The sequence below is a fragment of the Castor canadensis genome, chromosome 4 (genome assembly GCF_047511655.1).
Source record: "Castor canadensis chromosome 4, mCasCan1.hap1v2, whole genome shotgun sequence".
Taxonomy (NCBI): Eukaryota; Metazoa; Chordata; class Mammalia; order Rodentia; family Castoridae; genus Castor; species Castor canadensis.
This window is the reverse complement of record NC_133389.1, coordinates 19,012,081-19,035,254: the sequence shown is the minus strand read 5'-3', so window position 1 is coordinate 19,035,254 and position 23,174 is coordinate 19,012,081. Positions and strand designations below refer to the sequence as shown.

The window sequence follows — 23,174 nt, the reverse complement described above, 5'->3', positions numbered from 1 at the left end:
AAATGCTTCACATAGCTTTTATTACAGGCTCTATGGTTAAAAAAAAAAAAAGACTCCAAATTGTAAATGTCCTATTTGGACATCATTTCATGGAAAGTTGCATTTAAAAATTATAGCTGTAAGTGACATAGAAGTCCAATTTTTAAAAAGCCATTCAGCAAAAGGTCTTGAACTTGGGCAATTACTCTCCCTTGTGTCTCATAATTACCAGCTGTCACTTTCAGTTTAGAAAAATAGAACATAATTTGTTAAGAGAAACTTCTGTCTCATGGTTTAATAATCTCTCAGCAATTCAACCAAGGTTATTACCAATCACTTGAGGATAATAATTTAAGTTTTAGTGTACACCTATCAAACTGAGTTGAGGATAACAATGATTTACAGGTTGTTTCCGATGGATGAAAGGGAGTTTGACAGAATTAGGAGAACATTCTCAGAACTTAAGCTCATTGGTCTTGTGGGTGATGGTTCCTTAAAAAGCCTAGTGGTCTCACTAGGGCACAGGTCCTGGTTCCACATCACAGACTTGCCTTTTACTCCCCAAAAACCTGCAGGCCCTGGCACACTCCAATAAAGACCAGCGAGAAGAATTCAAGAGTCTAAGAAGGTGATGGTTGGGAGGGGGTGGGGGGAAGGGGGGAGTAATGATCCAATCATTGTATGCACATATGAATAAAAGAAATGAAAAAAAAAAGAAGGTGATGGTTGAGTTTTAGGCTTGTTTGTTTTAGCCTAAGTCCAGTGTCTCAGTAAAATTATAAAAAGTAGAGAGGTCATCGCTTAGAGAGCAGATGTGCTACCTTGTGCCATAATGATGATGACAATAGTAAGATTTTCTCAGCAGCAGAGAGGAAATAAACACTGTTATGAAACATGGCAGCAACACACTTAAGCACACACATCATTTATAGAGAGATGTAATATTCCACTATGGTAACAGTGCCTCGAAGCAAAACTAGCTGGGCATGAAGCTCCAGGTTGCTGTTTTTCAGTAGACAAACTATATTTAATGCAAAATTAACTCTGAAGAAGATGGAGAGGGGGCAACCTCAATTGCACAGCTATGATCTGAGTAGAATAAATGGCTGTCAATAGGAGAAGGGGACCAGGAACTAGAGAAAAGGTTAGATCAAGAAGAATTAACCTAGAAGGTAACACACACGCACAGGAAATCAATGTGAGTCAATGCCCTGTATAGCTATCCTTATCTCAACAAGCAAAAACCCTTGGTCCTTCCTATTATTGCTTATACTCTCTCTTCAACAAAATTAGAGATAAGGGCAGAATAGTTTCTGCCTGGTAGCGAGGGGTAAGGGGGCGTAAGGGAGGGAGTGGGGGGGGAAGGAAGGCAGAGGGGGGGGAGGAGGGGCGGAGGGAAGGGGGGAGAAATGACCCAAACAATGTATGCACATATGAATAAAATAAAAATTAAAATAATAATAATAATAAATGGCTGTCTGTTGAGAGCACATTTTGTGTGAGTGTGGCAGCAAAGTCTCTTCAAAGAAGGAGTCTTAAAGGTGCAGTTTAGCTCATTTGAAAGACAGTGATGTTTCATTTCCCAGATGACCTGCAAGAGTCCTCAAAAGGCTCAGGAGGAAGAAGGACAATACACGCATACCACAGCCTTTTAATATCAGGAGATACTTGGAAAGATGGGGGAAAAATCTCCTGCAAATTTGCTAATTTGTGGTTAATGGAGGAAAGCATGAGATCTGGAGTCAGAAAATGTGGTTGGAGTCTTGGACTTCTCTACTCACGAGGTGACTGGCAGCAATTAAGTCACTGCTGCTGATCCTCAGTTTTCTCATCTGTAAAATGGGAATCATGATATTTTCTTTACAGAGTTATTATGAAGGCTAAATAAAAATAATTTTAAAAACTGATGAGCTTCAAGTCAGTGAAAACATTGTGTCAGTGTCTGCCTCCTGGTTTTAAAAACATGCTATAGTTAAATGAGATGCTATCAAGAAGCAAAGCTGGGTAAAGGGGTACATAGGAACCTTTCTGTATATTTTTGAAACTTTTTGTGAGCCTATAGTTATTTCAAAATAAGGAATTTTAAAAACTAGGACACATTTTATTATGAGGCAATGCTGCAGTAAATGTTTCACTATCTCAGTTAATCCTCACAACAACCCCATGTAGAAGGTGCTGAGAGAAGCAAGTCATTTGTCCAAAGACTGACAGCTAGGAAATGGCTGAGCAACAGTGTCTGACATTTGATAACCATACAATGATATGGTTCAGACTGTTCTTAGCATTATTATCTGGAAAGAAAAAGGAATGGGGTGCCTTATGTCAGAAGCTGTTAGCAACCCACTTCTCGTCCTTACCCTAGCCACTTCTGAGTGTGCTGGTTCTTCCTACAGGGCCACCGCCAGCATTTCTTTCCCTAAGAACTTTCTCTGTTCATGTTTTCCCCAGTGTGGTTTGCTCATGTGGCAGGTGCCAGTGTGGGAGAGTCAGTGCCCCACCACAGCAGCCTTCAGCTGGTGTTAAGGGGGCTGGTAGCTAATCACCCCTGCTCCCCTTCTACTCCCCCCTCCCATGCATCTCCATCTCCCCATTGGCTGTCTACGCTTCTCTAATTACTCTTCCTCACTTGCCTACCACTGGTTGCTGGGATCCTCTCCCAAATAAGCTATCTGTACTCTATACAGGTTCTCTGGCCCTGCCTTCACATCTTGGATTTGGTCAAATCCAAGGATACAGAAGTATTCAAAAAACATTGCATCCGTACTGAACATGTACAGACTTTTTGGTCATTATTCCCTAAACAATACAGCATGACAACTATTTACAGAGCATGTACACTGTATTAGACATCACACATAATCTAGAGATGATTGAAAGTATACAAGAGGATGTGTGTCCATTACCTACAAATACCATGCCATTTTACGTAAGGGACCTATCTACTTATGTACAGGGGTCCCAAAACTAAACCTTGTGGATTCCAAGGGATGACTGTACTTGACTGAGATCTGTTCCTGGTGGAACTCTAACAATGACAATGCTTTTGCATATAAGAAATGTCATTCTTAAAAATTGTGTACAGATTGAAAGCAGACTGCAAATTCACCGGGGGAACTTAAAATCTCAAACATTCTAAAGACTCATGTTCTGGTTTATCCTATCACATAAATCTTTTCCCTTTTTACTAAAGACCCTTCCACCTATTGAGAAGGAAATATTACATTTCAGTTTATCTTTTGGTGCATCTGGATTTTTTGTATGAACTTCTGAGTTTGCACCTAATGAGGATATAACAATCAAGCTAATCTCTGGTTACTTTGGTAATGGGAAGGCATTACTGGAACAGTTATTAAGATGAACTTTGGTACTCCATTTGGATAGTCATTTCAGGCTCCTTTGCCAAACTTTGTTTCTGGTGAGATATAGGAACACCTTCTTTGGAAAAACGTGCTTAAAGTCACCAGCAGATCTCTCCTTTCCTTCCATATCCCTCTTCTCTCTCCCACCCTTAGGAACACCCTAGGCCCATAACTTCCCTGGAGCCCTGGTCAAGCTGCTTTCCTCACCCTGCATGTCTGTGACCAAGAGGCAGCCGCTGGTTTTCTGATATACCCAGTGCTGGAAGGTACAGCATTTCTGACCAGCCTCTGATTCTCTTCTCAAGAAGTTGATTTCCTTCCCATCTCTTATGGAATACTTCACAAATTCTCCAATCAGCTCCTCTTCCACTGTTGCATAAGGGATGTTGTTCTCAGGCCGATGGATAAGAAAAATAGGAATGATCCTAGCAGGAAAGAGAAGATAAACATATGTCAAGTTCTCAGATGGAAAGACAAGTGTCTGAGCCATTCTCCCCTCATCTGGAGCAGCAGGGAACTACAGAATCAATCCCCAGACTTTGTGTGTGCATGTGGGTGGGTATATGAGAGAGAGAGAGAGAGTGTGTGTGTGTGTGTGTGTGTGTGTGTGCATGTGTGGTGGTGGGGATCAAACCTGGGGCCTTACAAATAAATGCTAGGGAAGCAATCTACCACTAAGCCACATCCCTAATTCATTCATTAGATTTAGACTAAAAATCCTCCCAATTATTACGTAATGAGTAAGGAGACTCATTTCTGTTTTTATTTGTTTTTAGAATTATTTAGAAATTCCTTCTTGGAATTAATTTTAATTGCTTGTGTAGGAATGAATATTATCATTATAATCATATCCTAATAACTCATTGGTCTATGATTATCATCCATCTGTAACAGGTGCTTAAACTACTTTTGCTGAAAAGCACTGAATCATTACTTGGGCCTGTGAATTAACTAAAAATAAGAGAAGGTTTGTCATCCCTGCCTCCATCTTGTATTTATCTTTAAGCTATTCACTTTGCAGTCACCTAGGGTTCCAGGAAAGACAGGACAGATTGATAGCATCTTTATGACAAGGGACTAAAACTATCCCTAAGGAACAAACAGCACCTTGTAGGACAGACACTCCCTCCCTTGATTACCTAAAATGATGACGCTGCACCCAGCATCTCATGGGAAACAGATTTCTCCCTTCAAATGGTGACAGTGATAACAATTTCTCCAAACCCAGAACCCCACAGAACCATAACTGAGATAATAATCAATCAGGCCACACTTTGACCAGGCCTTTTTAGTTATACACCCTTTCTCTGTCCCAATTCTTTGTCTATTTAAACTTAGAGCTTATACCTGAAGATGGTCTGAAGTGTCTACTCTGCCATGTCCTGTCTTAGGTCAATTAATAAATCTCCTTTCTCTACCCTTTACTTGTCTGTTTATTTGCATATGGGGTAAGTGGTTGGACCTGACATGTAGAAGCTCACGAGTTTGGTCCTGGGGTTGGCATGGATGGTTTCACATCCATCCATCCAACTATTCATCCATCCATCCTTCTTTCCTTTCATTCAGTCAAAGAACATTCATTCTGTGGCCTCTATGTATCAGAAACTCTTCCATAAATAGCAAATAAAGAAAACAGGTTTTATTCCCAGGAATCTTACATTTAAATGATGGAGACAGTTGATAAATGACTAAATGCAAGGTGCTGAGTGCTAGGCAGAAACACAAAGCAGTGGAAAGGAGACATGTGGCACAGGGGAAGGAAGGGGCTGCCATTTTATTTAAGGAGGTCAGAGACTGTCCTTGCTAATTAATGAAGCATGTGTGAGCAGAGACCTGTAGGAAGTGAGAGGGGAGCCATGAGGATATCTCAGAGAAGAATATTCCAGGTGAAGGCATAGCAAATGGAAAAGGCCCTGAGCCTTAAAGCATTTTTTTTCCCATTTTAGGATGAAAGCTCTTTGTGTCTTGTTAGAGAAATTTCAAATAACAGCCATATGGGAGCAGGCAAATTGGAGGCAGTGGCCTATCCCATATCCCTAAAAACAGCCTGGTCACCAAGCCTCCATCTGTCACATGTCATCATTTTTGTAATATTCAGGGGACTCTCTGAAGACCCCCTCTGGGCCAGTGGCCCTTTTACCAAGCAAAAGGGTTCAAGGGTTTTCCTGGTTCTTATTAATTCCTCAGCCTTTGGGGAAAGGAAAAAAAAAAAAAAAAAAAAAACAGAAACAAGGGCTGGACATTATTCACTGTCTTAATTAGCCTGGTCTCTGCTCAGTGGGATGCAATTTGCATAGACAATGTGACGCCATTGATATTCATAAATTCAAAAACAGACTCTGCAGGAGTGTGGAGTATTTTCTCTTCAATATCCCATGGGCTGTGTGAAAGAGAACTGCTTGAGGCCCTCATCATTGTCTGGAAGTAAACATGAGGGGCCTGCAGTCCAGAGCTTTGGGGACCCAGTGATGTGGGCTTTTGGAGAAGGCTGGGAATGTGCAGAGCCAGCTCATGGTGTGTATGTGTGTGTGTGTTCCTGCTGTAGAGTCACTTACCCTTCCATATACTAAAATCCTCCATGTGGGCAGAAATTCTCCCATTGTAAGGAAAGCAAAATAGGTTTTGGCAGAAAAATGTCCTCATCTATCTTCAGGACAGTGGCCTGTTTATTGGAATGGTGATGAAGCCAATTAAACTCTACCCTGGTCCTTTCCAAGTTCCCCATCAGTCTCAATATTCATAATGCTGAACTCTTTTCCTTTCCAAGGACCCCAGATGGTGTCAAGCTGCATGATTTTTGGGTCTCCCTCCCTCCTGGAGGGCACTGTGGTTCCATGTGTGGGGATGCATTAGTTGATCCACTCTTTTCTCCTTTAAGGAGGAACTTAAGAGGAGACTAAAAAGAGGGTGGGTGGTTCAAGAAAGACAGCAGGCCAGCTCTTCTAATACAGACTTAACTCATCCCAGATTGCTGTCTCAGTGCATTTAACAGAAAAACAATTGATCTTTCTCTTTATAATATATTAATTTTTCTTAAAGTTGCTAACAAATACTTGTGTACTAAATAAATGTTAAGGATTTTTTTTTTTGGCAAAGAGCAGAAAGCATTAGACTTCTACATTGCCTGCTTAACATACCACCTAAAGGAAAGTATTTTTCTCATTTTGTGAGTTAACAGAGGAAAACTAGAGGAGAATTCTTTCCTCTTTCCCCTCCCAGTTTTTACTCATATATAAATGGCTGCTTTGCCTGGAATTTCCAATGTGTGCTAGCAAGGCCCTTTTTCTTTCCACTTAGTGTGTTAATACGTCTTGAACCAAGCAATCGGGGTAGTAAACACAAGCTCCAGACTCCCAAGAATTTGCTGAGGCCAAAAATACTTAGGCAGTGAGCACGTAAAAGTAACCAGTATAATTTATATCTGTAGGATTCCAAGAAGTGAGTGCTGTATTACTGATTATCCAATCCCCTTCCCTGTCACATCACCATGGTTTCTTTTCATCACAGGACTAATTGCATTAGAATAGCCTCTTGTTCTTTTGTGTTTGCTTATTGTTTATATCCATGATAGTAGATACTTCTTTTCTACTTAACACAGTAGGTACATTTATTGAATGAATTTATCTACTCATGTGTTAGTGTGAACATAAGGGAAGCCATGTTAGGATCAACGCCCACCCCCCACACCATACAGGCAGCTTACTAGAAATAAACCACCACTTGTAAGAGGTACTCAAATTGCTTTTGCTGAAAAGCACTGACTCCTTACTTGGGCACGCAATTAACTAAAAACAGGAAAAGCTTGGTATCTCCATTTTCTATCTGTCTTTGCTCTAACTCATTCTCTTTGTAGTCACTTTGCAATAACCTTGGATTCCAGAAAAGACAGAACTGATAACATCTTTATGATAAGAGACTGAAACTTCTCGAAAGGAACAGCAGAGACTTGCAGGACAGACCACCCTCCAAATGAGGACGATTGCCTATAATGAGGTGGCTGTACCCTGGAGCAGGAGCGATCATCTCATGGGAACCAGATTGCTCCACTCAAGAGATGACAGTAACATCTTCTCTGGAATCCTTCTGAGAACCCTCAAGCTGAGACAATGGTCAACCAGAACACACCTCTGACTGGAACTGTTTATGAATACCTTTGTCCCCGATCCTAGTTCATGTCTGCACCCTGAAGATGACTGAAGATGAGCTGAGTGCTTACTCTGCCTCTTCCTCTGGCATGTCCTGAGTCATGCAATAAATCTTTCTCTGCCTTCACCATGCCAGAGGCATGGAAGCTGGGGCAGGAAGCTGGACCTGGCATATGGAACCTCAGGAGTTTGGGCCTTGGGTCCAAAACTCCGGTTTCATACTTACTGGAAGGATCACCAGGACCACCAGGAATGACAAACTCTCACCTTGCGGGAGTGGAGGTGGGGAGACGAGATGGTGTGGGAGTTGGTTGAGCAACCAATCTACCTAATTACCACTTATCTTCTCTAACTTCCCCTAGCAATTTTTAACCCCAAACTTTCCCATCCAGCTAAACTTCCCCTCCAGACCCCTTCCCTATATCTACTCCAAGTCTGTAAGTGGCAATGGCGTTCTGGCTATGGCCAGATACTCCCCTCCATAGGGTTTCTTCCCGAGTAAACTCTGTGCTGGCGTTTGAGCTGCCTCCTGCCTATCTATTCTGTGCCTCTTTCAGTCTAACACCATCCATCCATCTACACATACATTTATTTAAAGACTATTTATCAGGCACCTCTCTGTATGCCTCTAGAGACCAAACAAGAACAATAGAAGCCATATGATCCCTTTAACAGCTTATAGACAGAGACCAACAGGACAGACAGAAGGACCTACAGGTCCTTCTCACCCTCCCACTCCTCTAGGTCTTCCACGGCCCTAGCAGGTCAGGGGTAGTAACACAGGACAGGGTTGGCACACTTACTCTGGCACTTCTCCGAAGCCTTCCAAAGGCTGTGCTTCAGCAGCATAGATCTTGGCATAGTGTCTGGCCATATTTTGAACATAGCATTCCTGTGTCATCCAAATACATGGGAAATTCATATGATTAGAAGAATTCAGAGTATTGTCAGCAAGACTGTTCAGGAGATTTTCTAAGATAGGTCAAGCCAGTGGATTCCTGGACACATCCCCAGGTTGGGGTCTTAAAAGCAAAACTTTTGGGTGAGGGGGTATTAGGGATATAACCCAGGGACTGCTGCATGCTAGGCTGAGCTATATCGCCCAGCCCCTGAAGCAACCTACGGTTCACCATGTTCAGAAGAGCCCTAAGATATGAGGAACTATCCAGGCTACAGTCAAGGTGTCCCTGAACTATAAAATTTCCATAACCAGCATGGCTGAACTTCACCCCTAAACATTACGGGACTGGCCCCTTGGCACGATGTGTGATAATGTTTGCTGGGGGCAGGGGGCCCTCTTGCCTTTCTTATGAGATCTCCCACTGTAATTCCTTTTGGAGTAGTAAATTATGACCATGATAAGATTTTTTACTTAGGAAAAGCAAAGTGGATTCTGCTTTCTATTCTCTCAAGTTCTGTGACCCAATAACAGAAAGAGGTGGGAACTTAGCTAGAGACTTGGGTCAATCTCCCCTCATAGTTTATAGGCTGACTTTGAACCAAACTCTGGAAAGCAGGAAACAAGCCAAATGCTGGCCCTTCTGAAGATGCTCTCCTTCTTCCCCAGCCCCTCCATAAAACAAAGCACTCCAGAATCTAGTGCTGATTTTGTCTGTTCTCAGGAATCTAGTGTTGCTCAGAATTCCAAACTTCCTATCATCCTCTGTCCAAGTAGATTCAAATTCCCAGGGACCTCATGGGCTTCTTAGGGATGAAAACGATCAGATCCCAGGTGAGAACTGGGGAGGTGTCTCCAAATACTGGCTGAGTCCCAACTGGCTGACATAAGCCAGGAAACTCCTCCTAAGAACTGAGAAGTGACACCCAGCCTTCAGCCTTAATCCATAGCCAAAATAAGACAAACACCCTGTGGAGACGCTCCCACACCTCCGAGTCTGATTTTCTCATGTTATCTCGGGTCACTCTCACACCTGAAGGGATACCTTTGAGCACACTGTCCCACCTGGGCAGCGAGTTTGTAGTTCCTCTGCACAAGCTCGTCATTGTTTTTGGTCCCATGGGCGACAGCATTGTGCACCTTGAGCACGCAGGCATGGCCTGGCTGGAAGACGGGCATGAGGCCTTGCATCACAGTGCTGCGGAAGGCTTTGCGGTGCACCCCCTCCCCAAAGTGCAGCTCTTCTGTGGCGATCTGGCCATGCAGGCGGTCCCCAAAATAGCTGTCATTGAGGAAGTCCTCTCTGAAGATGAGCTGACTGAATTCAATCTCTTCACATCCTAAAATAGCATAGGTTTGGTTGGACAGACTATTCCCCAGTCCTGATCCTTGGTCAACTAGTCTCCCTGGGGTAGGTTAAGGGCAAGATTGACTACACTTAACTTTCAACAGAGACATATCTAAAAGGAGGGGGGCAGAGAGGAAGAGAAAGGTCATTGAAGGAGAATAAGGAAGGATCAGACTGGAGCTCCAGTGGGTTACACACAAGGGAAGATCATTTAGAGCAAAGCTCAGAGACCAGGAAAAGAATTTTTTTTGTTTGTTGCTTTGTTTTGAAACATGGTTTCACTATATAGCCCAAGCTGGCCTTGAACCCTTGATCCTCCAGCTTCAGTCCTTGAGTGCTGGGTTACAGGCATGCACCACCTCCCCAGGCCAGGAGAAGAAGTTTAGACACATTCAGAAAACAAAAGCAGAACTACGCAGAGCAACTAAAAGCAATAGAAAAGGTGGGTGAAAGTACAGAAGAGGAATGGAGACCCAACGGCATCATATCAACCTTTTTCAATTTGCTCCCCCAGGAGACTCTTTGGGCATTTTTTTCTAATTGTTCCCCTTTGAAATGTTAATACTACAAATGTGGTATGTGAGCACCATGCTTGTACCATATGTAGATGGTACAAATTTATACCATATGTATATAGTGTGTAACATAGCATATCAATATTTACACACAGGAAGAATAAGATATTTTGCCCCCTGGGGGAGTGATATTACCTCCATTGAGAAGGCATGTGATACATATATGTCGGAGACAAGGCTCCCTTTGTGAGCCATTCTGTCTTGACCTTGCCCACGGTTGTTTGTACCAACTTCTCCACCTCCAGCACAAGATGGCGCCGTCCCTGCTTCTCTTCTGGGAGTTTACCTTGCCGCCGGCGAGAACGTGCACCCTATCAGAAGTCCTATAGCAGAACCAGCCAACCAGCCTGCACCTCGTCGTACCCCTCACCCCCTCAGCACATAAATACCCCTGTGTGAACAATAAAATTTTGCAGCTTGATCAGAACTCCTGTCTTGCTGTCATCCTTCGTGTCTCCTGTCCCTTCATTCTTCCCCTTCTAGGTTCGCTACCCACGCTGATGTGTCCTGCAGGACGGGACACATATATAAAAAACAAGTAGGCAAAAAATAAAACAAAAAAGTAAAGAGAATTGCCTTTGAAAATAAATGTTTTAAAAAGTAGAGTCATTTTGTATTTCTTTGTAAAAGAAAAGTGGAATTATTTTCTGAGTTTCCTAGCAGCTATTTTTCAGAGAGTAGATAATGGATTCTATCAGGATGCTCTATTTTCAGCCAGAGATGATCAAATCAGATCTGTGATTTGCTGAGAGAAGGAAATAGATAACTTTCAATGTAACAAGATTGTTGAGATTTTAAAAGCACCTTCCACTTCTCAGAGCAGATGAAAACTGACATATTTGGGTCATGTGAAAATCTCACTTCATGGTTTTGTACAGAATATTTACAGAAATATTTTTGTGTTCTTTATGAAATATTTTAAAGCATATGCTTTAAGAGCAGTCTGTCACTGACACTAGCTGTAAAGAGCCTGAACCTATTCCTAGGAGCATTGGTTGGTACCAGGTGGGGGGAAAGGGAGGTAGCTCAGTGGTAGAGTGCTTTCCTGGCAATATGAGAAGCCCTGATTTCAGTACCCAACACTGGAAAAAAAGAGAAAGTACTGGTTAATGCAAAGGCCTAGTTAGTACCAAAAAGAAAAAAGTAGGCGAAGGATTTTCAAATAGAAAAAAATGGGTGAAGAGCTAGAAGCTGCCAGAAGGAAGAGGATATCAGAAAATGCACCAAACCTTTTCATAAAGGCTAGCAGAAGAGTGGGGGGACCAGAACATGCCACTCCAAAATGTGTCTGTTTAGGAAAAGGGCTGCAGAGCCAAAGACAACCAAGAAGCAGATGTGGAAGAGCACTTGTCGAACATGTGTCAAGCTGTGGGTTAGATTCCCAACCCCACAAGAAAAAAAAAATCAAATTTAAATAAAGACCGAAGTTGTTCCAGACTGTATGCTTAGAAATGGGAAGGTAAAATTTGTTGCACAGTATTATATGTGGTATAATTAACAATCCTGACCATAAGTTCCAACAGAAATGTCTACTTAAGAAGGCTAAAACCATGAGAGAGAAAAGCAACTTCAGGACTGTTCTCCATCTCTGCAGAGTCCTGTGGGGAAAGAGCTGGAACTTTGGCTGAACATGCCTCTCTCTGCGGAGGAAGCACCTTTGCAGAGAGGACCTGCTGTCCAAAGATGCCTACAATGTCACCGTTAATGAGTGAGTCATTAGAGCTTCGCCCTCTTTTAAAAGGGGAGATGGCAATAAGAATTATTTATTTAGGCCATTTCCTTTCTGGGAAGAGTGATTCAGGTAGGAAGAAGGTGGAATTTTCCCTGAAGTTTTGTGAAGACCAACATGCTTGGACTCACTCCAGACCGCCTCAAGTGTCCAAGGGGGCAGTTCCAGAAGAACCAGGAAAGACTCCTTGGAATTAAACAATCAGGTGTGTACAGATGAGTGTTGGGAAATCAAAACACTTCACCAAGGCTCTGCTGCACCCAGGAATTGCAAAGTTCAAATCCTAAAGACAGAGAAACTGTGTGGGTACCTAATACCCCCGGTGCCAAAGGCTACTTTGAGGTTAGAGAAAAGTGATTCACAAATTTATTCATAAAATGTAACAACATCATTAAGGTGGGCTGCTTTGTGTTTTAGTCGGCCCCATCAATCGTCTTGACCTCTCCTATGAGTTTCGTTTTATTGGATTTTAAATTAGAGACTGACTTGCAAAGTGTTATTAATTCCTCCTATAGAACATTTAATGAATCAATTGGGCAATGAGAGAATCTTCCAAATAAAAACAGGTGATTAGAAGTAAATCAGCAGGGTGCAGTAGTGCACACCCATAATCCCAGCACTTGAGTAGTGGAGGCAGGAGGATTATGAGTTTGAGGCCAGTTTGAGACTGGCCTCATAGGGCTATAGAGCAAGACCCTTTCTCAAAAAAAAAAAAAAAAAAAGCATAAGTAATTTTCAGCTTCTACTTTACGGCCCAGACCCAAACTTTATGGTTAGAGTCACTGGGCCTTAACAGAAGTAGCATTTCCACATGGTGGCCTGTCACTTATCCCCCATGGGGTCTCATTCCTGACTCTTAAAAACCTTGAGAAATGAGTTTATGCAAACCTAAATGAGTAAACCTAAATGAGATGTGACTGCCAATTACTGCTAAGAAGCTGACAAGATGGTATTCTGAAAGTCATTTTGTTTTCTAAAGTACAAAAAAGGAAGGAGATTCTTGCATATTTTGATTTTTGGGTATACAGAGCAGAAAAAGGAATCATTTAAAATTATAGCACATTTAAAATTATAGCACAAGTACACTGTGCATTGAAGATAGGTATTTAGCACGTGAATGAGTTTGTGAGGAGCTTGTATTTAAGTTCATTGTTTTGGATAAATATTGCAATATTTGCTGGGCCACTTATAACTCACAACCCCAGCTTCTTGCCCTCCATGTACTGGATGAAGTGCACTTTCATTTCTTCTATTGTCCTTTTTCACAGAGTTTTCAGATGTTTGGAAATACATCTTTAAGATGCTAACCCAGTTTCATTATCAGGCTTTTTCCATATTTCTCCTAAAACTGACCAGTGGTCCTACACTGGTTAAAGGTTATATGACCATGGGGGCTCAGGAGGACTGCAGTGATGTGTGGGCTGGCTTGCTCCAGCTCCTGAGGACTAAGTGTGGGGATCTCTTCCCAGCTCCATAATTTGAGAGCACATAGGTAGTATAAAATTATTCATGCTTTGGGTATTTATGCCTCAGAAACTGAAAAACTCTACAAACCAGGGCTTCCCTGCTCCCCCAGCTCATGATGTAGAAGTAGGCATGGGTGTGTGGAGGCGAATAAATAATTTTCCCTAAGAGGGAACATAAGGAAAGCATGGTTCCACCATTCTGTGGGCAACTCTGTGGATGGCCCAGTGGCTGCAGAGTGTTCAGGAGCAACAGCTATTAGGCTGTAGTGATGCCAGATGTACATAAAAACCCATCTTTCATTTTCATTAGGATGCAGTCAGATGGGGTTGTACTCCATACACTTGGCTGTCTCTGCTCAGCTAGTCAAATGAAAAGGAAATTGAAGCAACAAAACCTGCTGTATAGTGTTAGGGAGGCTGGAAAACATGCAAGGAAGGCTGAATGCAAAACAGGCTTAGAGGAAAAAGTCAGATTTAAACTCCCGCCCCAAGGGTTCCTAACAATGGCACTGTCACAGTCTAATCTCGCCTTTAAATGATACACTTCTGGGTACTGGCGTTCGAAGGAAATGATAATGGGGAACATAGCCCTTACAATCATGTGCAAATGGCTCAGAGTTGTGGCTCACTTCTGTCCTTCCTGAGAGCTCCCCACTTGGTGCACAGGAACAATGCCCTACCATTCTCTCCAGGAGCAATTTGTGTTTTGGGGGAGTTCATTTCCTTTGGCAGGTCGCTTACATTGGCTTACCTTTGCTATCTGGGTGGCCTGCAAGCTGTTTGAGAACTAGAAGGAGACAAAGAAGAGACTGGCATTAGCACAGATGTCCACAGGAGCCCATCCAGCCCATGGGTTTTCACTTGGAGTTGAGAAGGCCAAGGCTTACCTTGAGCTGTGAGGTTGAACTCAGCAGTGACTTTTCCATAGCTGTTCTTGATGCAGCAGTAATAGAGGCCCTGGTCCTTCTGCCCAGCTTGAACAATAGCCAAGGAAACACTGGAGTTGTCCCCCGCACTGTAACGGGGGACATTAACATTCACATGCTTCATCATTCTGAAGTTTTAATGTCACGATGGAAAAAAAAGATAAAGTCTCCCGCCCTGTTGTTTTCAGCCAATGAGCTGGCTGAAGTACAAGGTCCCCACCCCCATCAGCTGATAATATAATTTGTTTATCCATAGGGGAGGATTATGGCATTTGGGCTTAATGCCCTCACTCCAATGTACGATATGAATACACAAGTGACATCCCAGAGGACTAACTGCCATCAGTAGAGCCAAGAATTGAAATTGTGAGTTTTGGGAGCTGTTGCTAATATCTCTGCTCAGAACCTAACCTTAGTTATATTAGTAATCCAGGTATTCTGTGCTTGAGGGAATCTGGTGACTCCAAACCCAAATCTAAACACAGGCATAACAAGGGACAAAAGAGACAGGGCTCTTTGCCTTACATAAGAACTCATAACTGCAGTCTCTCTATTTTTTATGATTTTTTTTTTTTGAGAAGGTGTCTTGCTATGTTGCCCAGGCTATTCTTAAGCTCTGGGGCTCAAGTGATCCTCCCATCTCAGTCTCCCAAGTAGCTTGGATTACAGATGTGTATCACTGTGCTCAGTTTTTTGAAGCCCCCCTTTTGTGGTGTTGGGTTAAACTCTGGGCTTTGTACTAAGTGCTATACCACTTAAGTCATACCCCCAGTCTTTTTGCTTTTTTGGTTTAATTTTCAGAAAGAGTCAAGCTTTGCCAGGGCTGGCCTTAGACTGTGATCCTCCTACCTCCACTTTCTGAGTAGCTGGGACCACCAGCATCTGCCACCACACCCAGCTTATTTTTGAGCTATGTCTTGCTGATTTTTGTGGAGGCTGACCTCAAACCTCAATCCTCCCAATCTCTGCTTCTTGAGTAGATGGCATTACAGATGTGAGCCACCACTCTTAGCATGGGTCCTTCTAAGTACCATCCAAGTGAATATCACCCATCCATCTATCCTCCCACCCCATGTTACCAAGTTCCAGGCATTGTGCTATGAATATAAAAACTGATGGTAGTGGTGGTAAATATGTGTGATGATGATGGTGGTGATAGCTAATGTGTATTGAGCATTTGGTAGGTATCAGGTATTGTGCTAAATCACCTAAATGTCATCCTCAGGACAATCTAATGAGAGAATGACAATTGCTATTTTCAATTCACAGGTGAGAAAACTGAGACACAGAAATTTAAGAAAACATTCTTGATCTCCTTATATTGCCTCCTCAAGTAAATTCTGATTTCTGCCCTAAAACTGGGGGTGATTTGAAATTGAAATCTTTATTAAAAAGCCTCAAAAAACTTACTTTGCAGCAAAAATTTCAAATATTGTTCTACATAATGAATTTTGCTTAAATACCAAGATTGTGTGCATGTAGGCAGTACAGTTCAGTCTGGGTTAATTTCATAGTTTAACAGCAAAAATCCATGCTACTTGTTTCTTTTATGTGCACATTCAACAAAAGTGTCTGTCATTGGTTGGTTTTTCAGTAGATTTCAAGTCTGACTTACACATGTCTCTCCTGGAGGCATGAAACCATGTGCCCATGGTTTCAAACAAGTCCACTAAATCATAACACTTCGTCCACTGATGGAAGTTCCAAACACATCCTGAATGTATGGTTAAAAGTAGCTGTGAGCAGGTCCAGCTCTAAGGGGAAGAGTTCCTGTTAGAGTACTGAAATGTTGAGCGAATCACTGAGTACGGTGGGATGACCTACAAGGATTCATAGACCAGCACACCACTTCCTCATGGAAAGGGGTGGTCAAAATCTTCCAAAAGGCTGAAGCTAAACTAGAACAATTGTCCTATGAGCATCTTCCTTGAAGCACAGAAATTCTTTAATCTTGACCCCAACTAGGAAGACCTTTGTCTGTCTTGGTCGTCCTCTGCTCCTCAAGGAGGAAATGCTGAGGAGTCAGAAAGTGTCTGGATTTCAATCCTGAGGCTGTCCTTGGACACATTATTCAGTTGCACTCTCCTATTCCTTGTGTGTGAAACTAGAAGCACAAGATCAGGATTGGATGTGTTGCAAGGAGCAACTGACACCAGACGTGAATCTCTAGCAAAAGTCCCCATCTTATGAGTTCCCATAAGCCATTAGTGTAGGGAATAGTGAATTTTCCCTATGATAGAAAACCACCTCTTTATGTCCCAAAGAGGACTGCCATGTGCTCGATACCAGGAGATTCAGTGAAGGGGAAGAAAGGTACAGTCCTTGCCCTTGAGGGTCTTCTAGCCCTGGTGGAGATGGACAAAAAAAAAAAAAAATGGCAATGTAACTGTGGAAAGTAAAAAGGTGCAAGATCACCTATAGGTGCTGTTTTTAAGCCACCCTAAGAGCCTGATCCTTCCCCTTTCCTCAGGGAATATACTTTCATGCTTTTACTCACTCTCTTTCAATAAAAATCTGCTAACTACTTTGTAATCATCCAAGTCTTTGTTTCAGAAGCCAAGGATCTGAGATCTTCTTGACCAGGGTGTTTTGAGATCACCCACCAGTAACAAGAACTTGTTCAGCTGTCAGCCAGGCCACTCCATGTGGACAGCAACTCATTCAAAAGCCCAGGCACTCCTAAGTGCTTCTCTCTCCAGAGTGGAGGCTGGGTAAGTGGTGACCAAGAAGGCCAGTAGCACTGGAGGGTGCCAGCTTGAGAGCTCCTGAGAGCTAAGACAGATCACTGCTACAAGAACACAGAACACACTACGGCATTCTTCTTCTTGGTGTCCTCAGAGTCTTGCCCTGGCCTCAGAAGTGTTCTGACATCTAGCTTCCAAAGGAAGCCCCCAAACCTTTGACAAAAGCAAAAATGGGACCATCACCATTTAACAGGCTCCCCAAGGGTTACTTTAGTAATAAGAGAATGCTTCTGTGCTTAACCTTGCTATTACATTAATCAGTCTTTTACATCTATTTGGATTTTTATTTCTACATTCCCTCACCTGATGGATTATAGAAATCTCCATTCTTCAAATGCTCATTTGAACAGCTTTGCTGTATTACTGGTTCCCTCTTTATTTAATGAGTTCAAGATTTTTGCATGTTCATATTACATTTGAGAGATTTCAACTCACAAAATTATTCCTTGACAAGTGAATTTTGAATGTCCAACAAAGATCCATGCAGTAAAGGCTTGGTCGCCCACTGGTGCTATTGGGAGATAAGTGGACATTTAAGAGGTAGAGCCTAAAGGAAGGCCCTTAGATCTTTGGGGAGATGGCCTCCAGGGGGATTATGGGACCCCAGCTGGTCCTCTCTTGCTTCCTGGTGATGAGGAAAGCCGTTTGCTCTACTACATATTTACCACATTGGCCTCGGGCAACCCCATCAGAGGCCCAAAGCAGTAGGTCTGCCTGACCTACAAAATAAAACTCTCTTTCTCAGTTAATTATCTCAGGTTATTTCATTATAATCATGGAAAGCTGACTAACACAAGGCAGTGAGATATTTCATGGAGGGACATGTGAAAGGAAATATTCTGCCGGAAGTAAGGGTCAGATAAATTAACTAATATTTGAAAATCTACCAGAATAACATAAAAGATCTGTCAATATACAAAGGAGTTATGACTCCCAAACATTCTCAAGTGTTAGCTTGCAGAAAGCAAATGGGTTCAACTGAGCAATTGCCAAGACGAAATGAAGAAAGCATCACTAAGAATTTAAAGGCTGAGCGTGCTTACCAATGACATATGTTCCCTAGAGGGAAGGTGAGTTTTTGTAAACGTGCCTCAAGTAGATAGAGGAACCTGGAAAATTCAAATACCAATCCTGGGCTTACAGCAAGGCTGGTTAATTGAAAAATGCTGAAAATGCTGGTTAACTGCTCTGGGATGACAGCTTCAGAAAATAATTAAAATGAATAATTAGTACTTTTTTATAAAGCACTAGGGAACCTCCATGATTTACAAATCAAACCACCACAATGAAACCCCTTTGTATAAGTAATATACACTAATAAAAAAGTTAAGTAGGGGGAAAAAAAATCAAGCTACTTCTCCCCTATAATTCTTTTTAAGCCACACATAAGACAGGCAAGGTAATGGTGACATTTTCAGCCAAGTGGTTATTACATCAATTACAATCCATTTAGATTTTCTGGAGTGATGTTAATAGAAATGAAACCATAGCTTAAATCTTCCTTAGTTGCATTTGAGAAATAATTTCCAGACATATGCTCTAAGCAGATGCATTTGATTTAATTATACAGAGAAGTCTCAGATTTTCTTACTTTTTCTGTCTACTTGTGACAAGATTAGGGAGATAGGAGTACTTCCCATAGCTCAGGGAACTGAACTGGGGCCTCCGTTGGCAGAAATAAGCTTCTGGGGGTTGTTTGAATTAGGGTGTTTTCCACAGAACCAGGTGTTTTGTTTCTAGAACGTACCAGATGAAGCTGGAGTTCAACAGTTTCTTTGAAATAGCATTAATGAACAGGAAGGTGCACTAGGGAGGCACGAAGCAGGTCCATCCCACATGGGGTCTCTCTTTCTCCCTTCCTCTCTTCCTTGTTTAAAAGCTTTTTTACTAGCATATATTAGTTGTACAGTGAGGTTTTATTATTACATTTGCATATATACTTACAATGTACCTTGGTTAGATTTACTCCCTCTGTCATTCTCACTCATCTCCCTTTCCCCACTTCTTAAAACAGTTCCAAAGAGTTTCACTGTTCTATTTTCATACAAGTATACAAAGTATATTGACCATATTTATCCTCTTCATCCCCTCTTTTCAAGATCAGGGTGCTCTTGGCAATGATTCTCCTCTCACCTCTTCCTCAGGCTCCTTTTCTGTAATGAATGTTACAGGGATCCAGAAATGAACTGGTCTTTCCACCTTAGAGATGGTCGCCTGTCATCTTCAATACCTATTACTTTTTTATAACCTCATGGGTTGTTTTTTCCTGTTGATTTGCCTTCTTAGCTTTGTTTGACCTTTGTCAGATTAATGGGAATTGATGAAACAGAAAACACCTATCAGCAAAATTCAGACCTACAGAAGAGAGCTCTTTAAACTTGGGACCACAGAGCTTCAGTCTAGAATATTTTTTGACATATTTCCTGATTTTAAAATGAGTGAAATGTTCTGTGGCTTACTATGAACACAGACCTCAAGGGTGGTAGAGTGAGTGAAAGCAAGCACCTTTCACCATGCATCCTGTCCAGACACATATGCGCCATCCTTATTCTTCTTGGATGTCACAGATGTGGAATCTCTGCTTCAACTTGCCTTTGCACTTCCTGTAACTGATTATTTTCTTTTACAACTGCTCTAAGAAATAGGCAAGCAAAACTATGAAGAGTAAGCAGGGGAAAATATCTCACCTTCTCTGAAATTGGGCTATTGACTTTGAATCTTTTGTCCACCAGATAGTAGAATCTTCATGAATTTCTGCAAACTGGCAGCTCAACTTTACATTTCCAGAGTGGTCAGGGAATCTCTCGGCTCGGATCTTTTTGAGTAATATTGGAGCTAGAAACAAGAGATTTGCAGGTCAGTGTAGGCAAAAGACTTTCCTTTTTATCTCCTTTAATTCTCATAAAAGAGAGGAATAATATCCCCAATTTTTGAGCTGGGGACACTGAGTGTCTAAGAGATGTATCTTGCTTAAGCATAAACAGTAGGAAAATGAACAACTCAATATAATATAAAACTCTTGCATTTCATTATTTAAAATTCCTTGGGTGAAGTCCACAATGCTCAAAGTGAGTTAGAACTTGAGAAATTGTTTTAGAAAAAGGGAGTAGGAGTGAGACAGATCATAGAGACCTAGTCTCTAGGATCTGATCTAAATAAAGATGCTTTTAAATAATTACCAGAAGATCCAGGTCAAAATCATATCTGGAGATTAGGGATTAAAATCTGGATTATCTAAGCAACTGTGGTTAAGACTCCAAAACAGAAAAGGCAAATCAATAATAAATTATTTATGGAACAATATTCATCTGTCTTTCCCCCTTGGTCACAGTTGTCTTTGATAAATAGGGCCTAGTGGATTGGACAGATGGTCAACATCAATCTTATTTACAAAAAAGGGGTCTACTTGAATAAAATAGGAGGTGATTTTCACAACCTTTGGTTGTTTGTTTTTTGTTATTGTTGTTTTGGGTGGTACGGGGACTTGAACTCAGGACCTCACTTTTGGTAGGCCTGCTAAGCAGGCTTTCTACCACTTGAGCCACTCCACCAGCCAGCCCTAAAACCTTTGAAACTTCCCACTGAATTTTACCAGTGGTGAGAGCTTGGCCTGCTGGGCAAATGTGTAATTGAAAAGGGCAGCCACTGGGTGGCAGCACAGACATTAGAAGATTAGGACTGTGGACCGGGCCCAGTGATCAGAACAATTTGGAAAGCAGTGAGATTACTGGAAACGTGGTCTCAGTTTATTAAAATCCAAGCTCCATAACCTCATAATTCAGTAATGCACAAGAGTTATCATTACAGACCATTACAGAATCCATAGGCAGGTCACATGTATTGGTACAAATTCCACTACAGTGAAACAGTTGAAGCCTTAACTGAGTTTCCCATCTCTCCTCAGCCCCAGCAGACACTTGGATAGTAGGATGCATATTTAAAAGCTAACTCTGTGCCCAGGAAGTGGAAATGGGCTGGTTAAATAACAAATCCCTCAACCGGACAGTAGCTGAGCCTACTGCCAACGTTATGGAAGTCAAGCCCGTCACGGAGAGAGATAAAATACACCAAATCCTTACTGATGGCAAACCTCATTTTGATTCATTTGACGCCAGAGCTCTTGCCCAAGCTAAGACTATTTAGGTGGACCATGGCTTTGACTGAGCCCATGCCCTTAACTGGGTCACTTCCTTGAAGGTCCTTCCAACGTGATGTGGTGGCAGTCTTCATGGGTGACATAGGAACAGAAAGAACATTGGAGGATGGAGGAAAAGGCATAAAATGGGCACAGAACTGAATGCCAGGCTTTGGGAAACATAAGGCTGGCTCTTGCAAGGAGCCTCAAGAAGGCTCCTGTTTATGTGAGAGAGGAGTAAAAATGAGCAAAAGGAGGCCTGGAAGTGCCTATAGATTTATCTTCAGTGCACATCTTTGCCAAATTTCTAGGGAAGACAAGAGGAAAATCCTCTGGGGAAGATGACAGATAAGTCCTCTGGTGGATATTAATACTTGGATGCCAAAAAAAAAAAGGTAACTCAGTCTTTGTTTTCTTTTTTTCAGAATCATCCATGTCACCCTCACATGGACGCATGCTCTTAACTCTTACCCACCAGGTCACTGGTGTGGAGGGTTGTGGAAACTAGGCTGCTTTGGGGAGGGAGGGGTGGGTACCAGGTTGCTGTGCATGCACAGTTGAGGCATTACCAAAGTCTAGAGTATCCTCCAGAGCAGTGATGAGGACTCAGGTCTTAAAAAACCCTGCTATCACAAGGGATGAGAACTTTTTAGCATTGCAAACATAACAAAACAAAAAACAATGAAATTACTGCAGCTGAAGCTGGGGAAACAAAACTAAAAATTTTTGTGTACTTGCTGGTGCAGTAGATTTTGAAAGAAATTGGTCATAGATAGAAACCCATAAAGAAGAGTTAGAAGATAATTAGTTAAAGGGAAAGGTAAGCCATTGTCAAGGGCAAGTCTTAGTACACTGTCATCCTAAATGGTAAATTCCAGAAGAGAACCATTTTTTTCTATCACTGGTCCTCAGTTATGTTAACTCATGTGGATTAGTGCACACAGAAGATGCTTATTAATACTACATAATTATCACAAGTAATTGGGGTTGATCCATACCATCAAGTCAGGTGAGGGCTCTCTCTGTGGGATGTCCTGGTGCTGGCTGTAGTTAGGGCAGGGAGCTAAAAGCCCAAAAGAGGGGGTGCCAGAGTTCCAGGCACCTGTTTTTCTATCTTTCTCTCCAAAGGAAATTCCCACACAACAAGGGAGATGCTGGACCTAGTGACAACCCCTCTGCAGCTGGGAAAAGGTGACAGGATGAAGACCTACCCAGGTATGAGCAAAATTTGCCTGGGACCCCCGTTGCGTGGCTGACTCAAGAGGAACTTAGATGAGGGTCCCAAACCTGTCCTCCACTAGACAGCTCCCACCTTCCAGCAAGGCCCTGAGTTCTTCGGAGAGGAAGGCTACACATACAAGAGCCAGTCTTTATTCTAATTCTAGGTTAGTATCAACTCAGACACAATGACCTTGTACCTGAACTAAGTTCTTAACTTACTTCACAAGCATAATATTCAGCATAGAAACTGCCTCATTCATACTTTATAAAAAAAATAATAATAATAACCAGTAGCTAACAATGAGGACTTGGGCTGAGCCAAACACCCTCCATATTGCTTTATATTTTTCTAGTGGAATGAGTCCAGTTATCTGTACCGTCATTTAACAAGTAAGGAAAATGAGGTTCTAGAGATTAAGCCATTTGTCCAAGGCTGCCCAGTTCTTGGCAGAAGCCAGAACTGAACCCTAGCAATTGACTCCTAACCTGTGCTCTAAACCACTATACCATAGCTTCCTCACACTCGGGGCCCAAACTCCTGCAAAAATCTCAGCTCTGACTCTGTGCCTCTCAGTGGTCTCTTGGCTTGGTGGTTTTGGAAACAGTCCTTCACCACCATGTTGGGTTGGAAAAGTCTTCGGTTGTCTCC

The 23,174-nt window shown here is 42.1% G+C and overlaps 1 protein-coding gene across 7 annotated transcripts in view; it reads right to left on the bottom strand.

The window, feature by feature from the left end:
• Positions 1-23,174, bottom strand: part of Alpk2 (alpha kinase 2) — a 120,467-nt gene that overhangs the window by 15,682 nt on the left and 81,611 nt on the right. For 4 of the 7 annotated variants that reach the window (XM_074069734.1, XM_074069733.1, XM_074069732.1 and 1 more), the window contains 6 exons: positions 19,857-20,004; positions 14,387-14,514; positions 14,251-14,286; positions 9,447-9,721; positions 8,287-8,375; positions 3,546-3,763 (listed from right to left, as the gene is read on the bottom strand). In XM_074069734.1, coding sequence (XP_073925835.1) covers positions 3,546-3,763; positions 8,287-8,375; positions 9,447-9,721; positions 14,251-14,286; positions 14,387-14,514; positions 19,857-20,004 — 894 coding nt within the window. Of the gene's footprint in view, positions 1-1,760; positions 1,812-3,545; positions 3,764-8,286; positions 8,376-9,446; positions 9,722-14,250; positions 14,287-14,386; positions 14,515-16,672; positions 16,771-19,856; positions 20,005-23,174 lie in introns of those variants that run through there. The other 3 variants (XR_012447017.1, XM_074069735.1, XM_074069736.1) reach the window with 3 other exon arrangements.